General features: G+C 32.3%; 1 protein-coding gene across 4 annotated transcripts in view; it reads right to left on the reverse strand.

Moving 5' to 3' along the window:
* The window catches only part of LOC106473372 (brother of CDO-like), a 114,938-nt gene that overhangs the window by 22,920 nt on the left and 80,037 nt on the right, over positions 1–11,981 (reverse strand). For all 4 annotated transcript variants that reach the window (XM_022402831.1, XM_022402839.1, XM_022402846.1 and 1 more), the window contains exons 5-11: positions 9,594–9,737; positions 6,245–6,418; positions 4,181–4,288; positions 2,315–2,470; positions 1,392–1,538; positions 890–1,012; positions 250–453 (exon numbers count right to left, since the gene is read on the reverse strand). In XM_022402831.1, the coding sequence (XP_022258539.1) occupies positions 250–453; positions 890–1,012; positions 1,392–1,538; positions 2,315–2,470; positions 4,181–4,288; positions 6,245–6,418; positions 9,594–9,737 (1,056 nt within the window). The remainder of the gene's footprint in view (positions 1–249; positions 454–889; positions 1,013–1,391; positions 1,539–2,314; positions 2,471–4,180; positions 4,289–6,244; positions 6,419–9,593; positions 9,738–11,981) is intronic.

Here is an 11,981-nt window from a genome sequence, read left to right on the forward strand (position 1 = left end):
TTCAAAATCTCCAAGTGACTGGATTAAGAATGTCGTGTCAAAAATACAATAAGCCTAACATAAGGTCTTATGACAAGTATAATACATTTTTGCACAGTTGTATATTATTGCTGATGAAAGTCATTTTTCACCAAGTATTCTTTCTGGGTAACATAACTTGTACTAAAGTAAAATGCTGCGTATATTACATGTGATTTGGTAACTTACTCATTACTTGATTATTACATAACTTTGTGTGAAATGTATTACCTGTTTGTAGGTTCGACACAGCGTACGACCAAACGTGAGGGGGTATATCTAAGTCCACTGTCATCCAGGGACCACCAGCTTGTTTATATTGGACTTTAAAAAACTGAATGGGTAGCCCATCATTTTTTTCGACCTTCCATCTCACCATCACAGAGTCATCTGACAACCGCGTTATATTAGGTTTACTAGGGGGCACCAGTTTGACTAAACAATAAAAATAAAAGTCGTCACAAACGTTTCGCTCCAATATAACATGAAAAATACTAACTACAGTTACAGAAACGTAAAAAAAAAAAGAATCACATCACCCGTCCATAAACATATTATTTTAAACAACTTCTTCCCCCGAAAACTGTAGATTGACTATAAACATATTTAAGTATAGAGAGTAAAAAAAGTCTGAAGAGATACTTAACACATAATGTCAACATACAAAATTAAGGCTTTGTTTGCAAACAAAATATCCTCAACTTCTATATAGCATCAGAATCTAAAATATTTCAAGCTTTATACATATATTCAGAATATCATTCAATAGACTATAAGATAAAAATTAATGTTATAAAATATTTCAATTTTTCAGTTAGTTTACCCACAAAAACAAACAAACAATAAAATTTGTTTCACCAATTCACCTTACCTCCTCTGTTAATGACATGTCTGGTCTCACTATTGAGTAAAGAGTCTTCGCTACCCTGTCGTGTATATTCATACTCTTCCACTTTAGAATAATCGAATACGCCACTCTCTGGTGTTGCCACTTCTAAGTGAATAAGATACCAACAAGAACTATACGTAGATATAGAGTTTGACATTGTTCTTATGTCACTTTTGGGTGGTAGTTTAGTTAACTACATATAATAAAGTATTTTAAGGTGGATTTTTTCAGACTTCAATCACGTAAATATGAACTGTTTTAGGTAGTTGATGTAATATATGATTCTTTCTTTTGCAGAATAGTAAATAAAATAAAAACATTTACATTATTGAAAATGTGCAAAACTGCACACATTATATAATTACGCAATATAAATGTATTGGTAAAAAACAGAACATGATCAAAAGTACCTAGCGCTACGATATTTTAGCTAGTGTTCAGACATTACATAAACATCAAATTTGTTATGTTATTACATACTCACTTGTCATACTGTTTTCAAAAGATGTGGATACACTTGGTACAACTTCAAGTTCGCTGTAAGCATAAATGGAATCGAGTTCGTTGCTTGCAAAACACTGATAAATACCAGCTTGTTGACGGGTTACCTTCTTCAAAACTAGAGTACGTCCTGAAGAGCAAATACCAATAAATATACGTTTCATAGAACAAGTGCGTATAGCATGTTATATGAGCATATTTGACGTTTCAGAATCGGAAGTTTCATATTTTCTCTGTAAATTTTCGTGTTAACATACCAATTTTTGTTTCTTGTTTATATTTCCAGAAAGAACTACGGATGATCGGTTTGGTTTGTTTTGAATTTCGCGTAAAGCTACACGAGGGCTATCTGCTCTAGCCGTCCCTAATTTAGCAGTGTAAGATTAGAAAGAAGGCAGCTAGTCATCACCGCCCACCGCCAATTATTGGGTTACTTTTTTACCAACGAATATTGGGATTGACTGGCACATTATAACGCCCTCACAGCTGAAAGGGCAAGCATGTTTGGTGGGACAGGAATTTGAACTCGCGACCCTCAGATCGCGAGTCGAGCGCCCTAACCACCTGGCCATGCTAAGCCCGGATGATCAGTATAGTGCAACTAAAAAAATTCTGAAAGCAATAACTCTCTTGTCTTAGAAAAAATAGTAGCTTATAATTTAAAATAGTAAGAGTCTACTGCTTAATCTATAGTGAAGCAGATAGCTTTATGACCAGCATCAAATTCCTAATAAAAGTGCCTTCATACATTCTCGTTGCCAAATTGGAAAGTAAAAAAAAAAATTAAAGTGATATTAATTTACTGTGACGTGTTTCAACTTTTAAAACCAAATGGTATTTAAATATATTTTTTTGAAATGCGCGTATGTCTGTATTTGATGTAACGTGCGCTAGGCTATTACGAACCTTTATTTTTTACTAGATGACTTTCGGACACAAATTTCCCGTTGTTGATCCATGTAATGGAAAGGGCCGGATAACCATGTGCAACACACTCAAGTTCAACATCCTCTCCTTCGTTAACGCGTTTGTCTTCTGGAGCTTCAACAATCTGCGGTATTTCTGTAGAAAAAGTGAGTATTATGATGTATTTTTCACCTTGAAATTATTCTTTCATTATTCTGCTTTATATTGCTCTTGGAATTTCACAAAAATAATATAACATTCCATGTGGTACTTCAACTCAGACTACCCGTACGTTACACCAATTTTAAAACGTTATTTTCAAACCTTAAAAGGTTCTCCTAACAGTTTGACAAGAAAAAAAACATGAAATAACAACTTGCGGCATGTTAGTGTTCACTCAACTCATCCGGTTTTGCGACTTTCCTATAACGAATACGTTTTGCTCAGTTAATAATACACTTTTTTTTGGAAAACCTTCACTTGAGTGAGCTGAAAGTAATGACGAGGTCGCGTGACAACATGTATTTAGAATGTCAAGAAGATAAAGAAAGAAAACACTGCAAGCGAAATTGCACCAAAACAAAATGTTAATGTTTTCTCCATTATGGAGCTAAAACAAGTCAAATGTTAGCACAAAAACTCTTTAAAAATGTTATTTGCTAACACAATATAGGTTGAAATGAAATTTTAGTTAACAATAAAATATAAAAGCATCTTATTTTGCATTTTTAATTATTTTTAACAAACTTCTTACAAAAGATTTAAATTTGGAAAAAAGTAATTTATTCTATTGACACAACTCATAAATGTTAAAATGTATCTACCTTTCGTTTACAACGTATCTGTTTGTTTGTATTTAAACACAAAGCTGCACAATGGGCTAATTGTGATCTACCCACCACGGGTATCGAAGCCCGGTTTCTAGAGTTGTAAGTCCGTAGACATACCGCTGTGCCACTGGGGGGACTACAATACATCTCTTATTAATACCGCACGAGACTAATGTCACTTGGAACTAATATATTCTTCAAATTATGTTAGATTATACTTTGGTATATTTTCACTCTCTAGAATACCTCGACAACGGTAGACAATCATTCGGCCAAAACTTAACGTGACGTTATATATAATATTTCTCTCAAAATATGTTTTGATCATTTCAGACATTCATATATATATATATATATATTTGACAACAAAAGCAAATTGCATCCGAATCTCTACCATTAAAACGGATATCCCTCTCGGGGTTTTATGTTTGCGGTGGGCGCAGCAAAATAGTTCACAATGTACTTAGCTGTTAAAAAATAACAAAGAAAATATACTGTTGACGCAAAAGCTCTCGTAGCTACATTATTTCAGAGAATATTATAGTATTAATAAAAATTATATTATCTAGTTTCAAATAATTATCTCATTTTAAAAATAATTTCATAATATAACAATTTGTAAATAAAATGATGTAATTTAAGATCTGTTGACAGCTTTCAGTTTACAACATGATCAAACAGGAGTATAACTTTTAAATTCTGCATTTGATAATTCTGAAAATTACTGGTTTACTTTATTTCTCTGTCATTAATCCACCCCCACCAGATGGTTCTGCGGGAAATCTGAGGGCTTATAATGCTAAATATCGTATTTCAATATCTGCGATGGGCAAAACATAGATAGCCAATTGTGTAGGTTTGTGTTTAACAACAAACAAACAGATTGTCATTAACGGAACCTACGTACTTTAGCTAACTACAGAAGAGATTACGAAAAAGATAAATATATAGCTAAAAACAGTATTTTATCTTTGTCGTAAAATATAGGCAAGGAAAACAGGACTATTCTGCTAAGAAAACAATTCAAAAGCCATACCTTGTACTTCCAGTCCAGTTTCTGCCGACGCAAGCCCCACTTCATTCTTTGCAGAACACTTATACGTTCCTTTGTCTTGTTCCAATACTCCAAATAATAATAGGTTACCTACGAATTATAGGAGTAAATAAAAAAATAAACAATTTCAATAAGTGAAAAAAGAAAGTAACGTTAGTAATTTTAGGTAATAGAGTTTACCTAAAAACAAACTAAATAAAGCAAAATCATTTTCTAGGATTGTGGACAACTCTCGTCATTAGCACTGCCTGTTTGAAACGGGGTTATATGCTGTTTTTTGTTAAAATAAATTGCATTTTTTCATAGAGAAATTTTACAATGTATAAAATGGTAGTTGGTGAAGTCACACAGATAGTATGTTGTTTAAACAATAGGATAACCTTAAATAGCTTCAAAGTAAGATGCATATATTCATAATGTTTTTGCACATTACACATTTTTATATAGCTCTCTTTGTTTTCTTGCGGATATTAATTTTATTTTGTTAGACCTGTAAGAAATACAATGGATATTTGTCCAGTTTTAGATGACCGCTTATTTCTTCTCTCTCTCCTATTTTTTTATTATTATTATTGTGAAACCATTTGAACCTATATTACACTGCACAAATAAATTTTACTGCATTCTCTTCTTAACTAATAAACTGGGGTGAGAAGTGGTTGGGTTTTCTTTTTATTGTTTTAAGAATCCGCATCTACTCTTACCATTAAAACGTAATTAATTTTTCATTATCAAGAGTTCTGTTATACAGTAACTATATAACTACTATAGTTGTTTTTATTACAGCACTAACTCGTAAAGTATTAAATAAAGTAGACTTTATCAGACAAAACAATTGTTTCTAGAACATTTGCATAAATGGGGTTGCCTAATTAAATCTAATCTTGCTTCAAGGTTACAAAAACACTGTTCAAGCATCTAGCTGGCTTCTCACGCACTGGGTGTAATACGTTAATTATTTAGTTCTACACGTTAAGCTAATAATCTTTAAATAAAGCTCGTTAATCATAGCAAGTGTACTGACAAAGAAATGTCATTTTAAAAATAGTTGTGTATTCGATTACTTAACAGTAACGTTTTGATTATTAACGAACAACGAAGAGTTAGTTTTCAACTTGCTTTGATGGCGCTTGTCGATAGCTCAAGAAAAGAGGTTAAATGCATAAAGCTTTAAAACTAACGTGTAGGTAATTAGAAATATACAATGTTAATTATAAAAAAGGAGTAATTGGAATTTTCACTTTGATCTGTACGTTAAGCGCACGTGGGCTAAACTTCCAGCTCAGAGATCCCTAGATTTCAGATATAGCTGTCCCTATAGTTTTAGCTACTGACCAAAGGGAAGGTAGCCAATCACCAGCAATCGCATCGACAATGGCTTTGTTCGGCCTTTTCAACCAAATAACGGGTTCGACTCTCACTTTTATAACACACCAAAAGCTGGTAGTACGGATTATGTTCAACGTAATCACCACTTTAACCCACGACCCTTTAAACCTGGAAATTATAATGTTAGCTTAGCCCACGCCTGGCCCATTTTAATTAACATTGATGTTCTTATTATAAAACCTCGATTACAAAAAGTAAATAAAAACTTTTACAAAACGATCATGATTTCAAAAACTAGATAATATATGTTCATTATTCTTAAAAACAGGGATCTAGTTTTAATCATAGTCAGGAGATGTGTGTTTTTTTATGCGATTTTCAAACAACAACGAATATTTTCGAGTTTGGTCTAACATGAAATGTAAACCAATAGTAAAATGTATCATTATGTCGTGAAAGGGGAGATTTTTATTAATAGTCATTTTCCTACATGATATAATGATTTAAAAATATAAAGAAATCAAGATATTATCTAATGGCTTTAAATCAAGTATTCTATAACTGAGTAACAAAAGAACAGAGTATCGTGTGCAGAAGTTAGTGAAAAACTATAGTAAGTGGAACAAACTATCAGAAGTCTTGATATAAGATAAACCAATTCTCTAAAATCAAGACTTTTGAGATCCTATAACTAAACAGTTTTATCACATAAATTACCTGCAACTTGATAATGTCTTCGATGTGGTAAACGTCCACTATTTTTCGACCAGCTTATTTCTGGCGGAGGATTCCCGTCGGCAGCACATTCTAAAGTAACATTGCTGCCAAGGACGACGCTAGTTGTTGAAACAGGAGTCGCGCTCAACACAGGTGGAAAGGTATCAACGGTGTCTGTAACAGAGCGGAAAACAATCTATATATATATTTGTGCTTCAATAAATGATCCTGGAGAATCATTGTTATACAAAAAATAATAAAACCATTTTATGAAACTTCACTGATAGCATTCTCAGATGTAATTGTCACTGAAAACCTGTATTTAGAGCGCAAATAGCCCTCGTGTAGCTTTACGTGAAATTCAAAACAAACCAACAAACCTATATTTAGAAGTGACCACGCAAATTAAATGTTTCCGACAATGCGAAGAGAATTCTACCTACTTTGTTCTGTGTAATATTCACATTGTTATGTAATCATAATTTATACACACACACATATATATATATATTACTAAATTTGAAATACGTCATACCACTTGATTTGAGAAATTACATTTTTATGCTTGTATTTTAAAATCACAAAAAAATCGTGAAAAAATTTATTTTTGTTTTTTAACTTCAATCATCAGTGTATTACATTTAGTGAGTTGTATTTTGTCATTTTGTGAGATGTTAAGTAGCGTAAATACGACAATAAGTTATAGTATCATACATTACATCACATTCATTTACTTCTATAACACAACTGTTATCACTGTAATGTTATCACACAAATACTTATCTCCCCCCCCCCAAAAAAAAAACTCGATTTGGGTAACTGTTTTCTGCAAGACGCTGTAATGTTATCACACAAATACTTATCTCTCAAAAAATAAATAAAAAAACTCGATTTGGGTTATCCATGTGTTACTGTTTTTACAGAAGAAGCGGTATCCATCTTTGCTTTTTTTGCGAAACGAAGTAGATTATAGTAAAATTTCAGAGTTAGAATATATAATATGATATACCAACGACATGATTTATACAGATAGCATAATAATAACACCACAGAAGTACTGGATAATGGAACAGTTCACATTAGTAGCAAAAACAAACACCTTAAATTCTTATAGATTGAAGTTTCAAAAAGTTACAGCTCTCACCAGCTTAGCTAGGACAATGTGAGGAAATGTACCTTGTTTCTATTATATTTATGTATCTACATTTACTTACTAAATCATATTTAGCATATGTAGTTAAATATATTAACAAGCTTTGTGAAGTTACGTTAGGTATCATTTGTCAGTTATCGACGTAATGGGACAGGTGAAGCCACAGACACAGTATTATCAGTCATCGACGTAATGGGACAGGTGAAGCCAGAGACATAGTATTGTCAATTATCGACGTAATGGGTCAGGTGAAGCCAGAGACGTAATATTGTCAGTCATCGACGTAGTGGGTCAGGTGAAGCCAGAGACATAGTATTGCCAATTATCGACGTAATGGGTGTCTCTGGCTTCACCTGATAATTGACAATACTGTCGACGTAATGGGACAGGTGAAGCCACAGACATAGTATTGTCAATTATTGACGTAGTGGTGCAGGTGAAGCCACAGACACAGTATTGTCAGTTATCGACGTAGTGGGTCAGGTGAAGCCACAGACACGGTATTGTCAATTATCGACGTAATGGGACAGGTGAAGCCACAGACACGGTATTGTCAATTATCGATGTAGTGTGACAGGTAAAGCCACAGACACGGTATTTATATCTTATAAAGTAATAAAATTTTAAATATCATGTAAAAACTTATTATTATATACATTATCTAAGAAAATTTCTTGGAAATGAATGTATGTACAGACTCATAAGATAGAAGTATAGGATTTAAACGTCTTTGCATGTATAAGATTTCATCATAGAGTTATGTATAGGATTCTACATATTACATATTCTTGCTCAGAGTTTAGTAAAATAAAAGTGTTACATTTATCAATTGTGATTATTCTTAATAATTTTAATGAAAAGGTATTACTGTTGGTGCATAAAAAAGTATACCAAACTATACATATGTTTCGACGCGTCATGATACTGATGTCTTTCTATGCTTTCAGGTAGATTAAGACGCTAATGCTAGAAGTAAATTGAGATTGAAGAAAAAGAAGAAGAAACACACCTGTTTGAAAGTATGAACGCAAGCTAATGAAAATTAGACTTGTCACGATTTCTGGTGAAGCAAACTCTCCGACAACTAAAACCGGTTCTTGTTTGTGTCGACCTTGAAAATTGACCTATGACCTCTTGATTGTAAGAGCTAAAAGCATACATCAAAATGCTTTCTTTTAAGCTTTAACAATTGTTAACAGAAAATAAAAATTCTGATGACTTTTTTATTGATTCTTTTACACAATCTTTTTTTTTTTAAATCACGTCATTCCGACTTAGTTATTTTTAAGGGCTGAATACCATGGATGCTAAAAAAGCCGACTTGACTTGAAGCGGTTTGAGATCTGGTTAGTAGATAGTAATGTAATAAATTGAATTATGACCAAAATTCTCACGTATGTACTGGGTTTTCAGATATTTAATAAAATCGAAACACGTAAGAACTATTAGTCTATAGTCAATTAAGATAGAAATACGATCATTTATACCTGCATAAACTTAAAAAAAAGGTAAGCTTGTATACCACACTTGCACAAACTTTAAGTGTTGGGATAAAAAAAATCAACAAATAAATAACTACATGCAAAAGTCTCTTTTTGTTTGTAAAGGTCTGTAATTCACATGAATGACAAAAAGTTATAAATGACCGGAGATAATATCTACTCACTTGTTGCTTGAAACTGAAGCCTACTTTTTCCCATAGTGAGAAGCAATAGTTCATAACAGAGAAATATAACATCTATTACTAACATTATAATATTTTGAAAGGGGACATAATTGTCAAATATAAAAATTGAATTTCAGATTTACTTGTTTTATCAGCAGTCACAGTAAAGAGAAGTATAGCGCTCAGGCCCTGCCCCACAAGAAATCCTTATTTTGAGGCCAGAGGTTTGTTTCTTAATTTTCGCGCAAAGATATACGAAGGACAAACCATTAAGCCATTTCAGGCCTGAAGCAAAAGATCTATCGTCGAATTAACTCACGACAAGCAAACCAGGGGATGGTTATTCATGAGTAGCTGTCGGTCATTTTAGTGATTATGTGAAAAAAATATCTGATTGATATATCAGTTAAGAGCTGATGAAATGTTCACACTTACCAGCTTTTTATTTTTATAAGTGTTAAACATTTTAAAATTATCTAAGATGTTGTTTTTACTGTTGACTCATTTTTTTTTTTACTGTGAGAACTTACCTTGAACTTCAAGTATAACTTCATGGTTGGCTTTGACCATATCACCGAGGAAAGGATTGTTTGCAATACACTGATACGCACCACTGTCAGTTGTCTTTACGTCTAAAATCTGTAAATCTCCAGATGGCATCAGTATGTAGCGATCTGCAAGGTTATACAAAGAGTAAAATCAGATAAAAACTTTCTGGTCATTTGATCTAGTTTATAAGTATTGTATGTACATTGTGCTAGTTAAACCTAATTATCATAAACATGTTAATATGAGGACACAAGGTTAAAATTCAAATTAATCACTGGGAATTATGCTAAGTTACATTTTAATTATCTTCTCACTAAGAATAGGGTATAACGTGCTTAATATACTAAAATATAGAGTCTATCGTTTCAGTTGTGTCCATAGTCGCGCTAAACCAGTTTATCCAATTCTGTAGAAGTTCAGTAGTACTTTTTTACTTGTGATACTTATACATAGAACTGTGTGCAAATATGTGGCTAAATTATATTGTGTTAAGTTATTGTAAAATAAACCATCTAAAGCAAGGGAATTAAGATACGGACTAACGCGTGACAAAAACATAAGATACTACATATTTAATTTTGCATCACTGTCAATTGTTTCCAAGGTTAGTGAATCAAAAACACGAAACATGTGTGAACTTCTATTTGCAACTGATCGTCATTCTTTTGGATTACATTTTAATGTCTGACAGTATAACGTTTCAATGTATAGGAACAGAAGTTCGGTACAGTTAGCATACTGAACGAGCTATATGATAAAAAAACCACTTGCATTAATAAAAGCTGTATTTTTTGTTACTATAACATCAATATAACGTTCCTGTAAAATAATATTTGCATTGAATTACACACCTTAATGAAAAAAAAATTGTTTGCTTGTATACTTTTAGAGTAAAGCCACATTGGGCTATCTGCTATGTCCACCGCGGGGAATAGAACTCCGGATTTTAGTGTTGCATAAGCTTACCGCTGTGCCATAAGAAGTCTGAAAAAAATGTTTTCACTCTTGAATTAGAATAACTTATTTTGATGAAAACAACTTTTAAAAACGACAAAAAGCAAATACATATCGTCTACGGATTTACAACGCTAAAGTCTGTGGTTCGATTCCTCGCGGTGAACATAGCAGATAGCTCAATATGGTTTTCCTATAATAGAACAAACAGTAGTCAAATCCTTAAATACTGAGAAACGAATAATACTTTCTTTTTCAAAATAAAACTTATTTTTATCTGTATACGAAATCATAGTTTTAATTCTATAAATTCGGGTCTTGGAAGCTTTTAACTGTACGAGTCTTTCTTAAATTCCTCCTGAACGTTTAAACATTAAAACAATTATTTCTTAAATCTCACTATCCTCTTACATTCAGCAATAAAATTTGTTAATAAACTTTAAGAAACTGTGGTCCTATAAAGATGACGTCATCATTTCCATTGTTAGAATAATTTCAACTTTATCCTACTTTAGAGGTGAGTCAAATGTGTTTAAAAAACAAACTTGTTTAACTTCTTCGTAAAGTGCATTTATTATACGTTAGGTGTGTCTTAATTAGTCAAACACGACTTCAAAACCTGTTCTCATACCAGGATAAAAATCCTATAAACGTAGAACTTATTGGTGGTTAATCAATATACCTGTTCCTTAATGTTCAAAAGACTGCACGAGTTCTACCAGTCGGAGGCGCTTTCAATAACTTTTTAATGAAAACTCACCAGCTTCGTTTTCAAACAATTCACGAAACTATACACAAATACATAAAAAGTGCTATTCTCCCATTCCTAAAGAACACTTCAATATTTTATTCACAGTCGTCGCTGAAATAACTCTTTGAATAAATTATTTTATTATTATTAACGCAACGGACCCAATTTTAAATAGACGCTGTAGCATTTGTTCAGAATTTTAAATATTCATTTAGTATGTTGTACTTGTTTCAGTATTTTATGTAAAACTCAGTTCAGGAACTAATAGATTTTAGGATGTTACAAACTATAAAATTTCCTTACAATATGAAAGCTTTCAAAGCGTAGAAAATGCATTGCTTTAAATATTCTATCTTACAGTCTCTTTTCAAGTTTAAAATATCCTAAGTGTGAGTTGGACCGGTAGGTGAAAACGTTCATAGACACTGTAACGAATTTGTTATTATATACTTATTTTAATATCAAAGTTTATTTGGATTACATTTATATTTAGAAACATACGTGGCTTATACTGTTAAATATGTATTACGAAACTCCCGCCTATTCTCCAAAGTTGTAGAAGATTCTCGGGAGTAAGAATCAACAATATGTGTGTGTACTTAAACGCTTGTGTTAGCGCCAGTATTGTTATGTAAAACTGAAATTTCTAGAAAACCTCCACACG

The sequence above is a fragment of the Limulus polyphemus genome, unplaced genomic scaffold (assembly GCF_000517525.1).
Source record: "Limulus polyphemus unplaced genomic scaffold, Limulus_polyphemus-2.1.2 Scaffold129, whole genome shotgun sequence".
NCBI classification, from domain to species: Eukaryota; Metazoa; Arthropoda; class Merostomata; order Xiphosura; family Limulidae; genus Limulus; species Limulus polyphemus.